Raw genomic sequence first — 19,952 nt, 5'->3', positions numbered from 1 at the left:
AAGCAATTAGTAATTTATATGATTAATACAATGTATTGATACAATTTATTATTACTATTATTATTATTTATATATATATATATATATATATATATATATATATATATATATATATTTTTTTTTAATTATACGTTATTGTTGTACATATGCTTCGCCGCTAGCAGGCAGCACTGCATGCCATGTGTGCCTCAACCAACATGGCGGACCGAGCCGTCCTTCTGATACTTCCGCTCAGCGCGAGACCGGCCAATCAGAGTCCACTCGAGGTCTTCGTCACAGCCAATCGGCTGACGAGCTGCGCTCCTCGAAAACATGTCGCCCATGAAGCTGTGTGTTCCAGGTGAGTCCCGTAAAACTTAGCAATTACTCTCAATAAGGATGAAGTTAAACCCAATTTTACACCGTTTAGTCCTTCTGCGTTAATGTTGTCTTTTGTAGGCGTCGCTGTGCTGCTAGAAGATGCAGTTACGCTGCAGTCTGACAGTGTGAAACCAAGTTAATTATTTCCAGCTGCCATGCGTGGTGTGGGCTTTGGCTTCCAGCACAGTTAACACTACACTCAGTTACTTTTAAATGTATTGCTAGTTGTATCGAGTAAATGTGAGACGGAGAAATTGAGTTTAGAGCTATTATTTCAAAAACGGTTAACTGTAATTACCCTACTTATGCAGGGCTGTGAGCTCTTTACTTTTACTTTCCAGGCATGTTTCATCTCCTGCCCTGCCCATCGCCTCAGGCAGGACAGCAGCATTCCTACTCACTTGTTGTGACTCACCCATGTTAATTCCTCGGTTGCATTGTGCTGTAGGAAAAGTCAGCTAAAATGTTTCGCGCAATTGTCCGATAGTGACCTTTTCGATGTGTTAGTTATTGAAAGTAGTAACACAGGGTGTTAGTAAGAGGGCAGTCCTCTTACATGTAATGCAGGATGAGTATTTCCTGTCATGTTAATGCCAGGAGAAAAGGGACCAGTGAAGGTGATTCTAGAGCCATACTTGTCCTCCTTGGATGAAGTGCAGTTTTGGCTGTAGAGCTGAACGAGGTAGATTATTATTATTATTATTATTATTATTATTATTATTATTATTATGTCCAAGCGTGTTCTCAAAGGTAGACCTGTCACCAATCCATAGTTGCATGAAGCTCTTGTTTAAATTCTGGGAATGCGAAGCCACACCCAGTATTTGGCGCGTGCTTCGTAAAAGAATGCCTCTGCTCTTTTACTCCAAAGGTTAATGTTATGTCACAAAAATGTATAATTTGATTCAGGCTGTAGCAGAGATGCTCCACCTCCACTACAAACATTTTAGTATTTACAACTCCTCTCCAACACTTCCCCTGTCTTTCCCCTCTTGTTTGTGTCCAGGTGACAAGCTATGCAGTGTGGAAAACTGCATTCCCGGCACAGGAGTATTTCTGCGGCATGGCTACATATACTCCTCACTAGCAGGCTATGTGCTCAAGAAAAACGAGGGAGAGGAGGTGAGGGGGGTGTGTGGAGTGCCGGAGGGAAGTTGTTGTGTTATGTAACATGTTGTGAATGTGACTGAACAGCAATATTTTTGCTCAGGACATGTACTGAAATATCCACAATATTTGTTCTTCAGGCTGTTTTGAACTCATTTCAAACTGAATTGGTTTCAGCCGACCTGTGATTGTATTTCTATGTGTTTTCTAGTTACCAGTGATCTCAGTGGTGCGGGAAACAGAAACGCAACTACTACCCGATATAGGAGCAATAGTCACCTGTAAGGTATGCAGTGGAATCAGATGCACGTCGTCTATAATTAGCTGATGCTGCACAGTTTTTGATCCGTTCACCAAAGAGGTGGTTTGTCTCGAGCCTTACTGTTCTCTGCCTGGACAGGTGACCAGTATCAACCCCAGGTTCGCCAAGGTCCACATCCTTTATGTGGGCTCCACACCGCTGAAGGACCGCTTCAGAGGAACAATCAGGTAACCCCCAAAAACTCTGTCCATAGCCAAACAATGTTTGATGTCCCATTTCTCTGTGTCACTCCCAAAACTGAGCCCCCTCCCTCTGCCTCTACAGGAAAGAAGATGTGCGCGCGACAGAGAAAGACAAGGTGTGTTTGAATCCACATGTTTGGTCAGATCATCGAATGTTGCCTCGTGTAATCTAAGATGGCATGCTTTTTGCTTTTATTGTTACAGGTGGAGACATACAAAAGCTTCAGACCTGGCGACATCGTCTTGGCGAAAGTTGTATCCTGTACCTAGATAAATGAGCTATTCATGCTCCCCCGGAATTCCTAAACTGGGAATGACACGTTTACAGTGAAAAGAAAAACCTCCAAAGAAGCCACGTTCTCTGTTATTATGCTCTCTGGGAGCGTGGCAGGTGCATATATTCACTTGTTAGTTTAAAATCCAATCACAACTTTTTGGATTATCACTAATAGGGAATTTAAAACAGTGGCACTTCAATAGTGTGGATGTATGCTGTTTACTTCTGTGTTGTTAAGCCTTGACCTGTGGTGTCAGATTTCTCTTGGTGATGTGCAGTCGAACTACCTGTTGACTACAGCAGAGAATGAGCTTGGGGTGGTGGTTGCACACAATGAAGCAGGTGAGTCTCAATTATATTGTATTGAATATATGTATTATCTTATTTTTTTCCACTTCAAAACACAGGAGGGTTCCAGCACAGCACGGATTGATAGTATCCTGTTAGAACACACGGTGGTTTAAGAGTAGCTGCCCAGATAACTGGAGACCGTTATTGTCACTTATCCATTTACACAGTTAAGACATATTTATCAAGCATTTGCTGGAGCATTATAGAATAGTGCTAATCTAGTTATTTCTGATATCGTAACCAAGCTTCTTTTCGTGTAGCAATGTGAGAGAGGCATAATGGGGAGATATAGCTCTTTCAATCCAGTTACTTTGCTACTTCTTAGAGCCAAGTGATGAAACTCAAACATGATTATTGAAATGGATTGCTACAGAAATTCTGCATGATGAGCCTTAAATGAATGTCATCCTAACCTCACACTTTGGAGAAGACGCCCTCTGATTAAGAAATATGTCTCACCCACACCGACATCCTGATCTCTAGTTCCACTATAAAACTGCTCACATTTTCGTTGTGTTAAGATTCTTGAGGTGACACACTCCAGAACTCATTTCTGTAGTTTCCAATAACTCTTGAGGTTTTTAAATATGCGTGGTGCTGTCAGTAGTTTGATTCGATACGCTGACGTTTCTGTCTGTGAATCAGGTGCCCAGATGGTTCCCATCAGCTGGTGTGAGATGCAGTGTCCACGAACGCACAGCAAAGAGTTCCGCAAAGTGGCGCGAGTGCAGCCGGAGTTTCTACAGGCATGAGACGACGTCTTTCCTCCACAAGGAACACACAGCTTCCCCTCCTTCTTTCACTCACTGTTAAGTAGCCTCCCAACTCGGCTTCAGATGTTTTCTGAGCGACTGGATGACGTGCATATCTCTGGCTGCTTCTGGTTCTGTGTCTCAAGTGTTTTCTTTTTAAAAATAGCTTTCCCTCTGCACATGGTGTCATCATTTGATTGTGCCAGCTTGAAAACACTGAAGCAGCATCAGAACAAACTGTCAGGACATATTCTAAACTATGTAGCAACTGTTGTGAAGACATTTTAACTAGTGAGTGCATCCGCCAGCCACGTTGGTTTTTAAAGTTGCCTTTAAATTGTCTGGTGGCAACCTAATCGGAACCATCTGACTGAGGATGTTACATTGCAGCTGCAGAGTGACCACCATGGTGAGAAGCTAAAAGCATAAGAACCTAGTGAAGAGAGGTCTTGTTCACGGAGCAGGATTCACTGGGTTTTGTTAAAAGGTGTATTCTAGCCGATCATCAGGTCACTCGAAGGATAAAGCAGTTAGTGCATAAAAGTAAGACTTGGTTAAGACGAGGCTTCGACAGCATTTTGTAACCAGAGCCTAATGTTAAATCAAGATTACAACACAGCTACCAGTGTGAAGAATATTAAAGTTCAACATGATAGTTCAATCTTCACTTTACTGCAAATGTCATTCATGTGCGAGATCGAAATAAAAACGACTATCAAAACCATTGTTTCCTCTTTTTACCCACACACATTTAAAGGTACAGTGTAAGATCGAACCACCTTTTTTAAAGAAATAAGAGGCAGCATTTCACCTCTTCTGCTGGGTCTATACAATCTAAATTTACAGTTTAAGAAAGCCAACAAAAGAGCAAGAATGCAGGAAAAATAAAGACTGCTGTAGTATTCTCTTCACATGTAGCAGTGGCCTATAGTTTACTGTGCCACTAACTCAGGGCTGTGCAGTCCACACAAGTTTTGTTTATTGGATTAAATCCAAAGCAACAAACGAGAAAACTTGTATATTTTTTTTTAATCGTCTTCTCCACCACCAGACTACTTCACTATTGTCAGCGAGCATTCGGCCAGCGCCAGGACTCAGCGTAAGCTACCCGAGTAACAGAAAGTTTGCAGATCTGGCCCATGTTCTGAGGTTTGATGGCTGAATGGGAGTTGTAACCGCTAACTGTCACCCACCCTCTTGCCGCCCGCCCTCCACACTGACGGAAGGACAAACAAAATAGTTTTCTCGATACAGCCACTTGGGATTTAATACAAAAAAAATAAAAATGTACACTTGCCCTGTAGCTTCAACATGACTGACAATCCCTCGCATTACCTCTATTTGGTATTACAAGACATGTCGGGCTAGCTAGTTAGCATCCTCGTTTCAGTAGAGATCTCTGCAACACAATAAATACATCTTTGACATGTCAGCACTGTAACCTCTTCACATTGTTGAGTAGAGGGTGATCTTTAAAAACATTTTTTTTTCCAGATGGCACCTTTAAAGGATGTATTTTTGTATTCAATAATGAAACTTTAAGAGACAAATTGCAATTTTAGCCATCAATTTTCCCCAGTAGTGCGCACACAGCTGCTCATAATCACCAAACATTTCATGAAAGTAATGCACATAAGACAATGTCTCAAACAGAGAAAAAATAAAATCAGGACATTTATACCAACTCGGTGTAAACAGGAGCTACTGAAATCACAGGACCTCTTATGCTCAATTACAGTCAGATGTTTAATATACAGTATGTAAAAAAACAGCATTTTGTGTTCGGTCTCTGACGTTCATTTACATACAAGTTACAATAATAGTCTGTTGTGAGATGTAGATTTCCTGGTGAACCTGAGCAAACAGTCAAGTGTGCGAATCTAAAGTTAAAAAAATAATTAAAAAAATAGTACAACCACACAAACATCTCTTGAAGATGTTGAAGACGTGCACACACACACTTGGATCAATCATCAAAGCGAACTGATCGACATGCATTGATGTCGATGGATAACTTATTATTGGCTGGTGCACTGAACCCAAGTCCTGATCCTCTGTTACTGAAGTCCATTCTGCGCGATTGAGCGCGTTCAAAGTCTCCCAGAAGCCCTTGCTGCAACTGCTGCTGCGCGTCCTTCCCCAGTGCCATATTAGCTCCGTCACTGCTCCTCGGAGCCGGCTGGGAACCCTTTTTGAAGCCGCCCATCAACCGGAGGAACTTCTGCTGCTGTTCAGAGTTGTCGAACTGGGCGCTGCCCCACTGGCCGAGACCCTGAGGAACACAGATATTGGGGCCAAATATTAGAAACTTAGTGAATTACGAGGCTCTCCGCTGATTTGCATGAGTTGCATTGTGGGAAATGTAAGGTGCAGTCCCTATCATTGAGCTTCACCAAGCATACAGACTCAAAATGTTGGAAATCTCTCTGCCCTTTCAAGGAAAAAAAGCCAAAGGGAAACTTTATAGTTGTATGTTCTTTACAAGAAAGTTACTAATACTGACCGTTGGTTTGTCTGGTTTCTGAGGTTGAGAGGCCTTGTCGATCTCCATTTGTAAAGCCTGTCTTCTTTCCTATGACAAACCAAAACACACTCCATTATGCTTAACTGCATTAAACAGACAATGCAAGCAATTTACATTTATTTGGGAATAAAATAATACAGATGGTTGTCTCATTACGGGGATAGTTTAACATTTTGGGAAATACACGTATTTTGACCAGTGTTACATTGATACCACTCATGTTCTGGTCATTAAATATGAAACTACAGGCAGGAGTCGTCTAACTTAAGTGGACTTAACAAGCGAGATACGTGTCAATTAATGTTTCACTCTCAGCAAGAGAGCAAATAAGAGTATTTCCCAAAATGTTGAACATTTATGCACCGCAAAAATCGAGCACACCTAACAGTGATGGACAAATACTGAGAGGCTCGTTTACCTGGTTGATGGTGACCTCATCTGTGTTTCCAGTTTTCTCCGACAGGAAGACCACGTCCACGAGGTGCGAGTCCTGAAACACAAACCAGGTTCACTCCCGATGTTAAAACTTAAAAACAACATCTGAGCCCAGAGTCGATCGCCTCCGACAGTACACACTCACATGTTGGTCTTCCACCTCTTCTTTAATCTTCTTCTTTTTTGAACCAGTTCCAAAACTCACGGTCTCCACTTTTATTTCCACCTTAGCGGCGCTCTTCTTCTTCATTTTGCGCTTCTTGCCCATCGTGTCCACGGCTCCCGTTTCACTACTCTGCTCAACTTCATCACAATTTAGTATTAATGGTTCTTCCTCTTCTCCCATTGAGTTTGCCTTTTTCCTTCTCCTTTTCTTCTTTGGCTCTTGTTCCTCTACTTTGCTGACCTCCACAGAAGCTTTTCTACCCTTTTCTTTCTTTACGTTTTTCTTAAGGTCCGTCTCCTCTTCATCTACGATAACAATCTCGCTCTTCGTGGATTTGTCTTTCTTCTTGTTGGGCAGATCGTCTTTTTCCACCTTTTGGCCTGATGTCGCTTTGCTCATTTTGTTGTTACCCTTCATCTGAGGTGCTGCTAATTTATTTTGATCTTCTTTAGCATTGGCTTCCTTTTTATTCTTCTTTTTCACTTTTACCTCTTCAACCTCACAAGTGTCTCGCTCTGGTGTTCCTAACTTCACTCCCTTCGCAGTCACTTTCACAGATTTTCTTTGTTTTGTAATAGTTGTTCCTTCACAGATTTCCTCATCAGCAGTTTTCTTTTTCTTCTTTTCTTTAACTTGCTCCTCACTTTTCTCTGTATTTACAACTAAAATAGTTTTTCTCTTCTTGGCTCTCTTTGGCAATTCATCCTCCTGCTCTTTCCCTAGCTTTACATTTTGTGGTTTAATTTGAACAGACTTATCTTGTATTTTGTTCACCTTCCTCGGTTTCTTTTCCACTTTTTCTTTTACTGAACTGAGCTGTTTAATTTCCAGCTTCTTCTTCTTGACTTCTTTGTCATTTCCATTCTTAACACAAGAACCATTCAGAGATTTAGTGACTATTTTCCTCTTCTCTTTCTGTTCATCACTTTCATCCAAAGACTCCTCATCTACATCTATAACAATTACATCAACCTTTTTACTCTTCTTTTCTGTTTTAACCTCTTCTTGGCTCCCATCATCAACGGAAATATTTTTCTTTTCAGGCAGAGAGGCGTGTCCTTTTGTGAGTTTCTTCTTCTTCTTCACTAAATTCTGCTCACTCTTCTCCATCTTCATTTCCTCCCTTCCCATTGGCCTCTCCACAGCAACAGACCCCTGTCTTGTCTGGGGAGAGAAATAAAAGGACTGCAAAACAATACCTTTTGATAATAGATTAAAGAGCAAAAACAGGCTCATAGGCTCTATGAGTATGTGCAAGTGTGAGTAACAGTGCAATAAACACTAACCAAAGGTTTGGCTAGCTTCCTGGGCTGCGACTGCTGATCAATGTCTCTTTGCAGGGCCAATCGCTTCACCTGCAGGGAACAGAGCAGTATTGTGCTTAAATGTTAATAATACCAAAACCAGTATGACTCAAAACCAGTACCAAAACCAGTATGACTCTTTTATCTAATGGCTAAGTTGTTAACTCAGATCTTACATGTATGCATGAGTCTGCATGCGAAGTCTGCAAATCAAAGTCAGGTGGAACTTTGCTGCAAGTTCTACTGATTTAATCACATTGTGGACTATTCGAGATTCACTCATGCTTAGTTTTGTGTTACATGTACATTTATGATAGATGCAATTCTCAGGCTTTGAATTTCTACGTGTAGTAGTGCGTTTTTAGCACACCGTCACAAAGTACAACCAATATGCATGGTTATTCAAAGTAGAGCTTGGGTTTCAACCCAAGATTATTCGACTGCCTTGCACGTGTTTATTTCTTTTGCATCAGTACCATCAGTACCTTGTCAACGGTGATCTCATCGGATTTAGATGCACACTTTTGGGAAACAAAGATCACTTCCTCATCGGTTTCCGTCTGAAACATACGACGAACGTGCTTTCAGTCCCACTGTTCATAGGTGAGTTAACACGTCCATGAGAGCTAAACTTGTATGACGACATCTTGACTTACGACAAGTTAAGATGCAACAACTCCAGAGTGACAACAGGTTTCGGCCAGAATAAAATGACCATGTTTAATGTAAGCACTCTCTTGTTAAACCATGCTAGCTAGCAGCTCACAGCAGCTAACGTGAAATAGCAGCAACAAGTTAAAACCGATGAAGAAACAAACTAATTAGTCAGCTGCACGGTGAGACAATCGTGTCATAGTTGCATGATGTATTACGAGATGTAAATTTGATGAGCGATTTACTTACTTTGTACCCTTTGGTAGTTCACGTGGACACCAGTTTACTCTCTTCACCCGGAAGTAGTTCCCCCTCTTTCCTGATGACGACGAGCCAGGCGTCCGTAGCAACAAGCGGGCGAAGTTAAACCTGATGTGAAGGCATCAGGTGAACACATCAGGTATTTGTACCAAGGAGAGTGAAAAGGGTGGATGTCATGCGTCATTTCATGCGGTACAACACCTGCGCAGTGAAACCTAGGCTGCACTTGCCGGAAGGCGCACTAGCTGGCGCACGAGTGTACCCAAAAAGGTTATGTCAGGCCGAGCGCAACCAGAGAGCACCTGTTCTCAGTATGCGTTCACGGAACTGAAACCATCATCCCTTTATTTCTAGCGCCGTCTGCAGTGACCCTCCAACGTTGTAGCTCCAGTTACACTGCGCATGCGCCATACCCCAACGCTCAAGATGTCCCAGCCTTTAATCAATAGCTTTGAGTTGTACCCAATGAACTGAAATAAAGCTCAACTTCAACAGGTATAAGAGTCGTTTTCAATTCAAGTAGTGTATTTTATTTTGGTTTTGTTTGTTTTTTAACTATGAAATTATATTTTATTACTTAAAGTAGTAACTCATGAATGTTTATGTTAATTTAAGTTGTAAAACACTTAGGCTAAGATAAAGCTAACGCTATAGCTTGGCCAGTTAGTGATTGATTTCCCCCTTTATTGAACCAATATATTTACAAGACACACTTGCAGTGAGTCAGCAAAAGGACTTAGTGTGGCACAGTTACAAATAACTAAACCCATACAAATAAACAAAAAATAGATATAACTAACTGAAACCAACATAAAATGAACAGCAAAAAAAAAAAGTAACCCAACGAAATTCAAACCATTGTTTAAGTAAAGTGTGTTATGCAGGGTTTGAACTACTCTCTTTTAAATCAAACAAATACTTGTCATTTTTTGGTTGTACAAAGAAGTACACCATGAATGCATTAGGTGAGACGGTCCCACATTTTGCAACGTTATCCCCAATTCAACAATTACTACATCCTTGTGTGACGGGCAGGTTTTTTTCCCTGTCTTCAAGTGTGGACACAAACACAAACGTGTGACGTCCCTCTATACTAGGTGTTTGTAGCTGATTGTATAGCTGCATCTCTATGAAGTGGCCAATGTCTACAGTACAGTAGATCCATTAGTGTACCATAAGGACAGGAGGATGAAGAAAGTTCAATGACCAGACAATAATTAACAGAAAATATGCACTGATGTATTAGCCACTTTGTGCGAATCACATTACAGACATTCATGTTACGCTGCCCGAAACAGACAACAGTGCACAAACAGTGCATCATAAGAGCATCTCAAAAGGAAAATACAATTTTTATATTTGGAATATTTACATGATTAAAATTCAGTTATATATGTGACCATAATATTTTCATTGTACATTATCTGAGCGAACACTTGTATACAGAAGCAAATTATTTAGTTAAGTCTTATAGCAAGAAAAAAAATGGTCACAACATTTACATGGTGACTGTTCTCTGAATTGTATTTTGACTGGATTAAATGTCCTCGATTGAATTCATAGTTGGTCGGGAAATAAAAAACTGCAACCCTAAAGTCAAGTATGAAGTTGCCTCAGACTGCTTCAATTGCCAGTGCATTTGAACAGCAGCTGCCGACTAGAAAAGTGTCTCATCTTGGAGCCAACCTTTGCTGTGTCACAAATAAAAACAGTATACATGTTTGAATCTGTTCCAGTTAAATTCACAGTGATGGATGACTAAATGTTTTCTCTATATTTGATGGAAGTCGAAATTTAAAGGGATCCTGAATGCCAGAATATAATGAGATATTGCCATACAAGTATGATCAGTAGCCAGCAAAACAGTCGAACTTCAAGGTCCATTTAGTAGCTGTTCCAGAGCTTTCAATCATACAACATGGTCTTCCTCTGCAGATTTTGTTGTCATGGAGTTGTAGATGTTTCAAATTTTCTGAGCACTTCAGATGGTTTTGTTATCAGTTGTCTCCAATTTCAAGAATGAAGTCATATTTTTCTTCCATATTTATATAAAAAGTCTAGAAAACACTGAAAATACAAGTCATTTTGACAAAAAACATTACCTTTAAACTGCACTTACATGCATCTGAAATGATCATCCATCCCAAATCCATCCAAAGATAAAGTGCAAAATCACGACCTCCAACAGTAAAACTTTCTGCAGAATAGGCATTTCAGTATTAAATGGCTTTTTATGATATACTTATTAAAAACTATTTATCCAATGCATTTTAAATCACCAGATGACCCCCCAGAATGCTGAACAAGCTATGATAAATGCATGACAAATATCAATACACAGGGCACAATGTGCCAAATAGCACTGATGATAGAATTGAGACATGGTTAAAAACACACTGAGGCCTCTGGGTCTTTACAGCACGTAATATAGAGGCCAAGCAAGCTTTGTTGGCGAATGCAGGTAATTTACATAAACAACCTAAAGGTTGTTTAGTCGTAGCTTGACGCAAGATAGAAAGAAAAGGAAAGCGTTGTTTTTACGAAGAAAACATCACTGATCAGTAAGTAACAGCATTCGTTTAGAGCTGCTCACACAAAATGATTAATTCACTACATTCAAATCATCAGTTAACCTTTTTCCAGGTCAAAACCACGTTGAACACTGGTCTTAGATTTTCACCTTATATATAACATCAGCTCCTTATACTTGTATTTATTTACATATTACAATTAAGACTATCAAAACTGTGGAAGCTCCGTCACTTTCTCTTCCTTCTCGTGTCCAGTCTGCCGCTAAAGAGGCAACACAGAAAACTTCAGCAAAAATACTTTTAAGAAAGGCTCTTAAAATGTAAAATTCACACATGTGTGCGCAAACACAAATACATTAAACATTTTTTTAACTCCCATCAAATCCATCCTGTGTGATATGTGATTCTTAATATCTCCTCCTTCTTCTTAGGCAACAGGAAATTCCACAATCACACACCCGTGTATCCAGTTAGTCTCGTATTACCATAACCGTCGTCCAGTGTAGTTAACTGGGGCTGTGGGCATCTACAAGAGAGAGACAAACATGTAGTTCGCAAATACATTGCTCCTGTGGTTGGTTATTTAGTAAATGAGGCAACAATACACACATCCATACTTACTGTTCCACCATTCATGACCAGAGCCATCTCAGTGGGTTGGTAGACGTGACCTCTGAAGGCGACGCCAGGACGCATGCTCCCTTGGCTGCTGTGGTATGTTCCACTTCGGAGAGCTGACAGACAAGGCAAGGTGCACACAAACACACACACACGTTAAAGCTCTCTCGCTAACAAACATAATTATTCATGACATGATAGATGACTGTACCACTGACTGATACAAAGCATAAATGCATCAAACGTGAGGTTGAAGTATAATTATAACAATCATTTGGTAACTCCTTTCACACCCATAGTAAACCCTCACAGGTGATTGTAATTATTATGGTTGATCAGACTTCTTTTCCAGTGTTTAGTTGATATCTCCCCGACTCCCCTGGATACTTTGTTGGGCTGGATGAATTACATGTTTATCGGGATTATTGAAAGACTACATGGAGTTTGGTGACCTAATGTATTAGAGTTGCAAAAGTCCTGTTAATTTGTTCCATCGACAAAGTCACGTGCCTCACAGTTGGAACCCTTCCCAGGTGTTGCTGAATCAGGGAGAGTGCATCCGAAAAATCAGGAACGTCCAATCAACTGGCTTAAAACACTGTGACGTGCAGTGCTAACGGCGGGTGGAAGCTCAACATTACAGTGTTTAGTGTTTAAAAACCCAATCTACTGAAACCCTGCACACCTCCAGCCTGATGTCTAATCAGACAGAGGAATTGAAAACACATGTTTGGGTGTGCAGAGCCTTTAAAGTGAGAAACCCTGTTAATTCTTTTATCACCACTCTCTCCACACACGGTAGTAGTTTACTCTGTAGTGAGCAGTAAGTTGAGCGTTCGGACACTTCGTTCACGTGACTGTAATTTTCACATTTATAAAATGCGGAGCATTGAATTGTGGAATTATTAGCATACAAGCCATTGACACTACTTTTTTGTAGTTCCACTGTGGGAATACTTTAGAGCACCATTCAGCAAATATATTTCACACAATAAAGTGGCAGACAATAAATATAGTGCAGTATTTAGTGAAACGGTGGTGATTTTAGACACAGGTTGTGTTAATTTTGAATAGTGGCCACAAGTGGAAATTACAGAATATTGGCACATCGAATTTCCCTGCATTTCCCAATATAGGAGTCAAATATGATTGAGCCAGTTAAATAGCCTATTTATCAGTGACACTGTGTGGCAGAATAGCGTTACAGTCAACATTTACACGTGGGTTAAATTGAGCTGGTGTGCTGAATTGGCAATTAATTACATTTTTTGTCATTTGCAGTGGGAAGATTGTTATTTTTTCCTCCAAACCTCAAAGGAAAATTAAATTTTTTGTCAACCCGGGTTTTGTTTTTAAAGTCATCATTCCTTGTATATATATTAAAACAATCTCTTTGCCAACTGCAGAGATTACAAAGATAAAGAGAGAGTTTACCGTCCATTAGGGAACGCAGCAGAAGACTAACCTCGTCCTTTTAACCACAAAGTAAATCCTCTATTGACTTGCTTACAACGCTTCATGTGACTTTCTTCTCGGTACAACTTTGCTATTGTGAGTCCTCGGTTAACTAGAAATTGGCCAAACAATATTATCTGTCTCATAATATCCGCTTTCTTGCAACATCCTCTATGACTCTCTTCTGTTGCTGCAGCTCTGTTTATCCTGGTTCGTCTCGGTTTAGCTCTTCATCTGTGCATTTGGCTTCAGTTAAATATGGAGAGCAACCACAGTGAAATGACTCACACATTTGCCTGTAAGCCTGTTGGATAAGCAGGCATTTCATAAGCATTAATTGGATTTGGGATTGTGTACAGTAAGTAAAAGAGAGCCACACTTTGCTGTACACAAACCTACATGGTACTCAAGGAAGTAAGGAATGTGGTCATCTTGGTCAAATGTGTATTGGTCTGCAGTACAATGGATTCAATTTATTTACGTAGCATTATTATATTCACAAGTAATCTTAGTAATGAGCCTGTCTTTTGAGTACGAACCTGCTCAAGAAACAATGTGACTGTTGGGTAAACGAAAATATGTCTGTAACATATAGAACGAACAGATGGATAGCATTAAAGTGGATTGTGATGCAAGCATGCGAGCAGTTTTTATGCATATTCAGATTTTCTATATCGATTTTAAAGATCTTCTTTTCCTCTGAGAACTGAGGCCATATTCACAAAACATCCTTAGGGTAAAAATAGCTCCTGGGCTACTCTGAGTTAGGAGAAAGTCCTAAAGATAAGGGGCGTGTCTTTTGCCTTTTGTCTTTTGCTCTGGTTCTTGCTCTTAGATGCTTGTGTAAACAAGGAGATGCACTTATGACTTCTGGTGACTAGTTCTCTTGAATACCTATGTTGAATACACTTATTGTCAGTCGCTTTGGATAAAAGTGTCTGCTAAATGGCTGTAATGTAATGTAATGTAATGTCTGTCCTAACTTTTGGACTTGTCTTTTTTTTGTCTGAGAGTCAAAAGATGCAGATGCTGTGCCTCATCGCATCAGTGTTTTGGTAAATTCAACAATAATGACGGGTTGAAAGCATATGTCGTTACTATGAATCAAATCAGGCCATTCAATAGCACTGGAGATAACCGTTTGCACAACTCCCCACTCCTTGGACTCTGATATGAAAATGCAGTGTGTAGTGCTGATGAACTTGAAATATCTCAGCTGTGTGTGAGAGTTATTCCTCAAACCAAAAAATCAATCCATCCATCTTTTCAATTCGATTTTTATGTTGTTTATTAATTATTTTAATAACATTTAATTTAATCTGAGTTCGCTGAAATTTGATTTGCTTTTGTTTTTGTTTATTTGGAAATTTACCCTTGAGACATGACGTCATCCCTTCTCTCAGCGTAGGAGTGCTCTCAAATTCAATATCAGTTGACAGGAGCCAAATTGATCACCTTTCAGACTCAAAAGATAGCTGTGATTGCAGTACGGCATTATTTCAAAATGTCATACTGCATAAAAGTTAGTTTTTTTTATTCCGTTTTTTGTTGTACGTTGCCAGGCAACAGTGTTCTGATGACTTACCATAAAACACTTAAATGTCAAAGATATTTGTACTCAACATATCACGTTGAAAGACAACCTAATGAGTTGAAATAAGGCAGCATTCAACCTAGGTTGAAAAAAACATGTTTTCCCTTTGAAACAGGTTCTTTATCTCTGTTATACAAACATGCACAGCAACACACACACACACACACACACACACACACACACACACACACACACACATGCATTACATAAGCCTACTTGCGCCGTGCTCCTCCATAGAAAAAGCCTGGTTTTCAGGGAAGGGTCGGTGCGAGTGTACCGGGAGCTCATCTCCAAAATGTGGGGGAGGGGACGTGTGACTGGTGTCGAAGAAGTCTTGCGTGTTGGACGGTGGAGGGTTTCGGAGACAGAGGTGCGCCTCTGGAATAGCGTGGAACAGCAGCAGGATCCAGCCCTGAATGACCAGGGCCACCGCCAGCGCCGGCTCATCCAACACCTTTACGTCCTTCTTTCCTCCTCCTCCTAACCTCTCCCCTTTCCCCTTCCCCCTCAGCGCCTGGCTGCCATAAAGATAAAACCCCAGCCAAGCCACCCACAGCAATGCCGATGCCAGACTGGACAGGAAGAGCCAGACGGCGTTACACTTCCATCGCCGTTTTTCATTCTCTCCTTCTCTATCTTCTTCACTCCCACCTCCACCCTCTGCCCCCATCTCTCCTCCACACAGCACCACCCCCAAAGAAAGCCCCATGGCTATGAGGAGCAGCCCCAGGGTGTAGCTGCATGTCAGAGCAAAGTCTAAAGGCGGATATTCGCAGGCCGGGTGACCCTCCCTAACTACAGTCAGCAAGACCCATTCAGCAGAGATGATCCCCTGAACCAAGGCCAAGGCCAGGCCGAGCGCAGCCAAGGAGCTGCCCGAAGGGCTCGTCTCGCCAGCCACCAGCCTCCTGAGCCTCACACCCTGCACTAGCAAGCTGGAGAAGCAGAGAGCAAAGAGGGGCCCCCAGAAGGCCCTGCGGACCACACAGAGCGCCTGGTTCTTCCCCACCAAGAAAGCCAGAGAGATGGAGAAGAGCCCGAGGAGCGTGCCCAGGAGCAGGAGAAGAGGCCCCATGCCGGAGCGCCTGGCGGGGTCAGAAATGAAGCGGAGCTTGACTAACAGGAGCACAGCGAGGACCAGAGAGGCCAGGCCACCGCTGCAGGCCACGGCCTCCAGAACCACACCCCAGACTGACTCCAGGTCACACAGCACTCTGTACGGAGGGTCCACATCCACGCCGCACCCCCGTGGAGGAGGAGAGGGGTGGGATGAGCCATAGCCAATCAGTGACAGGAGGCAGATGATGATAGGGCTGACGGCCATCTTAGAGACACAGAGCAGAAAATAACGTAGTGATGGGCAGAAAGGTACAGAGAGAGATATGATACTGTGGTGAGGAGGGAGGCAGGAAGGTGAATCTCGTGATAAATTACTGTCTGTTAGTAAATACAGTACCTTCATGAGCTACGACATAGAGGAAAAAACAGCAGTCAATATATATAAGATCCAATAATATCAGAGATTAATATGTTTTTCTCTCACACACACACACACACACACTCTCACTCACAGCACAGAATAGAACTGCTTTTAGCGCTGGGCAATAGTTTCCATGGGAACGGGAAACAGCGTGGGCTGACTACATCACATACTGGGCTTTTGAGAAGTAGAGTTTCAGCGCCCAAAAGCACAGAGAAATGCACGCGTATGCGCACGCGCACACACACGCATAATGTTTGTACTTACTTGTGAGGACCCTTGTCGACATGATTGAATCCCCCCGGCTCTAACATAAGCCTTATTTTAACCTTTACCTTGATACCAAGTTAAAACCCTCAAACTGTGAATGATAATAATGTTCTCACTTTTAAAAAATGTCCTCACTGTCAAGGTCTGGAACTCAACTTGGTCTCTAGCAAGGATAGTAATGGAACACACGCACATAGAAAATAACACAGCATCAAAAAGATTCAACTCTACAATCAAACTCACCTCAGATAAATTCTTGTCTTGAAATCTTGATTATTGACAGTGAAGGGGCATCGTCATTTTCCAGTCTGCACCCTTTCAACTATAGTCCAAGTATATATCTTTTTATAATCCCAGTTAATGAAATCCTTGAGGCAGCAGAAACAAAACGCTTTCCATATTATCTCTGATGTGGCTCACAGCTCCCACTGTTTGTAAGTACAAAATAGCACACTTTGTGAGACCAATAACGTCCGGCTGCTCCGAGAAGAATCCACAATTATGATGCATGCCTTGATACTTCACACACCCACATAGTCAAATATATTTTCCGTCTCTCTTTCACTCTTCTCTCTCGCTCCCTCTGTCCTCCTCTTTCTATTCATTCTGTCTGCACGTCTGTGTTTCTCTCTCCCTTGCTTCACGCTCAATCTGCGGAGGTGTCTACAGAGGCGCAATCCCAGCTTTACCTCTGTTCTCCCACACATGGGAAGTATGATTTGCTGATGCACTTGTCGAAACAGGAAGAAAATAGGAAATTAAGTACAGTACATAAGGATGTTAATTCACAGCCAATCCAGTATTAGTCACTTCTTTGCACATCTCGGTGTTGTTTCCTCCTCCCACGTCTTCCTCGTACCACTTATACAATTCCTCCTCACACCCAGAGCTGGAGATTCATCTTTAGTCACCAGATTGAACCAAAACAAATGGAGGTCTCTTCAGCAGTAAAATGTCTGTGAGAATGTTGCAGAGTGAAGATGGGCTTTGGAAGTAGAGGGGCAGATGGTCAATCTAAACACAGGTGAGCCCTGTGGCCACGTGGCCGTCCGAGTAGAGAGTTACATAATACCCTTGAAGACGTGATTCATCCAAGTCTTCCTTAAGAGTGAAGTAATCTCCTCCCGTAGAGATGCTTTCATGTGGGTTTGGAGAGCGACACGACATGAGGAAAAACATGACAGCAACCATACTAGCCTAATCGAGTCAATTTGGATCAGTGTGAGAGAGATTGATGCTGACAGACACTCATGAACTCAGTGACAGATAGAGGACAAACATAGGAGCAGTCAAAGCTGGCGGAAAGGAGCGCACACTTCCATCCCGCTGTGTCCATCCAGAAATGATAGTGTGTAGTGACACAAGTTAGCCAGCTGTCTCTCAATGTTTCCAATTCTGTGCGAAACTAAGCTGAGCTATCTACATATTTAGCATAGAGCGTGGTATCAATCTAACTCTCTTCGAGAAAGAAAACAAGGGCATCTCCTAAAATGTCAAACTATTCCTTTAACTCTTTTCTGACAACTTAGAAACAAAAAATGTGTTCATTATGTTGAGAAATCAAGCTATTCGAAAATGAAACCCAATTGTTCGTTGCAGCTCTGGTAATCATTTCACCATTATCCTTCACAGACAACACAATGAGTCAGATGGGGGTCTCAGGAGGGTCCAAGGGTTTTTAATAGATCTGGGTCTGAGCCCACTCTTCTGATTTGCTTTGTGAGAGAAACTGAATGTCTGCTATCCTCTCACAGACATCACTCTCTGAAATCCCTCTGGTATTTTTATAAGCAGAACATTAATAACAAGTCACTGTCTTCAACATCTTTGGGAAAACATCTCAGACTCAGCTGGACTTGGATGTCTGAGACAAAAGAAGACAGGTGAAAGACAGCAGGGCAGAAAAATGATGACTAACTCAGGGAATCAGTCCTGATCTGTGTAATCCAGTGGTTACTATGGTCACAGTCTAATAGGGCCTTGTTAAGCATGGGCTATCCCATAATCCCATCTTCATCCCACCTTAGGTCTCTCCTCACATGGCCACATACAAGTCACACACAGAGGGAAGGTTACAAGGGGAGGCTTGTTGGGGTGGACCTGCATGTGATGTAACATCTTCACACAGAGTTAAAGGCATCCACAGCTGGAGGTCTGCAGTTTACCCGTCAGCCATGAGGACAGGGTGCCTTTCCCATTAATTATGAAGTGGACTTTAAGTGTGTTTGATTTGCCATCAGAGGCAAGTGTCCAGTTAGTTGAGCTCCTTTTTGGGTGGTGTAAGGGTATTTTTGAACATCTCCTTTTCAGTCAAATAATCTATTTACTTGTTTTTGTCAAAACAGCTTCAATAACAAAATTAAAAGAAATGATTGATGAATAAACCAGGTGTGCCTATGTGCTTGCATTTCTCTAATTTAACATGTTGTTATTTACCATATTTCGGCGTCGCCATCTTGTAATGAGGCCTTCGTCATGTCGTTTTGTTTTGCAACCGATGAACGGCAGTGACCGTATTTGGAATGCGGAGGAGTGCCGTATGGCTCAGGTAGTGGCAGCGATCTGTCAATCACAGCAAGCCCGCCCTAAAGCATACTCCGCTTTGTGATCTATTTTACTCTAAAAGGCCCACTAATTTACTAAATGAACCATGCTGTATTAAAGAAGACTTGAAACTAGCGATTGAGACCATAAACTGATGTTTACAATGTTTACTGAGGTAATAAATCAAGTGAGAAGTCGGGTCATTTTCTCATATTCTATTTAATCGGAAATCGCCCCCTCCTGGTCAGTAGAGAGAATGCAGCACCGGAGGTTGCCGCCTGGTTTAACGTCGCAACACTAGGAATTGTGGGTAATTACCTCAGGCAAAGTCTGCAGAAATTCAGACCTATGGAAAGTGTTCATAAAAGGCTAAAAATGTCAGCGAGAGCCCTTAAATACTCGACAGTTTGACGTTGGGACATCCATAAACCCATCAGTGTGGAGATTGAGATTAGGCCTCTGGTCCTGCAGCAAATAAAACAAATGATATACTTTCTCTTCTACTGTATGTTTATAGGTGAAATTGCAAACCAACAATCATACCACCACCTGTACTGGATTAGAGCATGTAAAGTCATGGCCTCTTCTCCATTAAATGCAGCATACAATTACAAATAAAGGAAGAGTTTATCACAGAATAAACCTTTGTCACAGCAGCTATTTTGACATATAGCAGGAAAAGTGCAGGTTAATAATAGCTCTTCTTAAATTAAGTATTCCTGTAAGCCCAACCTGTGAGACAGTGATAAATGTAGCCATGCCTTC

General features: G+C 41.6%; 3 protein-coding genes across 4 annotated transcripts; 1 reads left to right on the top strand and 2 right to left on the bottom strand.

Moving 5' to 3' along the window:
* The first annotated feature begins 302 nt into the window (after nucleotides 1–302).
* exosc1 (exosome component 1) lies at nucleotides 303–4,063 on the top strand. Its single transcript, XM_079159000.1, has 8 exons — nucleotides 303–340; nucleotides 1,367–1,482; nucleotides 1,679–1,753; nucleotides 1,868–1,956; nucleotides 2,054–2,087; nucleotides 2,176–2,226; nucleotides 2,506–2,590; nucleotides 3,245–4,063. Exons 1-8 carry the CDS (start codon nucleotides 313–315, stop codon nucleotides 3,349–3,351), a joined length of 585 nt encoding a protein of 194 aa, XP_079015126.1. The 5' UTR covers nucleotides 303–312; the 3' UTR covers nucleotides 3,352–4,063.
* Nucleotides 4,064–4,597: 534 nt separating this feature from the next.
* On the bottom strand, nucleotides 4,598–8,766 carry knop1 (lysine-rich nucleolar protein 1). 2 transcript variants are annotated; one of them, XM_079160053.1, is made up of 7 exons: nucleotides 8,684–8,766; nucleotides 8,266–8,340; nucleotides 7,763–7,831; nucleotides 6,456–7,640; nucleotides 6,294–6,365; nucleotides 5,855–5,923; nucleotides 4,598–5,623 (listed from the first exon to the last, which is right to left on the bottom strand). In XM_079160053.1, the coding sequence occupies exons 4-7, from the start codon at nucleotides 7,605–7,607 to the stop codon at nucleotides 5,318–5,320; spliced, it is 1,599 nt and encodes a 532-aa protein (XP_079016179.1). In that variant the 5' UTR covers nucleotides 7,608–7,640; nucleotides 7,763–7,831; nucleotides 8,266–8,340; nucleotides 8,684–8,766; the 3' UTR covers nucleotides 4,598–5,317. The 2 variants fall into 2 exon arrangements, with proteins under 2 accessions (XP_079016179.1, XP_079016180.1); XM_079160054.1 differs by lacking the exon at nucleotides 8,266–8,340 and having other exon boundaries at nucleotides 8,684–8,757.
* A 2,941-nt stretch (nucleotides 8,767–11,707) lies between these two features.
* On the bottom strand, nucleotides 11,708–16,217 carry gprc5bb (G protein-coupled receptor, class C, group 5, member Bb; the record flags this gene model as incomplete). The annotated part of the gene is made up of 3 exons (XM_079160413.1): nucleotides 11,708–11,752; nucleotides 11,848–11,960; nucleotides 15,110–16,217. 3 exons carry the CDS (start codon nucleotides 16,215–16,217, stop codon nucleotides 11,708–11,710), a joined length of 1,266 nt encoding a protein of 421 aa, XP_079016539.1.
* Between the last annotated feature and the right edge of the window lie 3,735 nt (nucleotides 16,218–19,952).

The sequence above is a fragment of the Pholis gunnellus genome (genome assembly GCF_910591455.1).
Source record: "Pholis gunnellus genome assembly, chromosome: 5".
NCBI lineage: Eukaryota > Metazoa > Chordata > Actinopteri > Perciformes > Pholidae > Pholis > Pholis gunnellus.
Note: the sequence above shows the minus strand (reverse complement) of the source record. Positions and strands in the feature narration are given on the sequence as shown.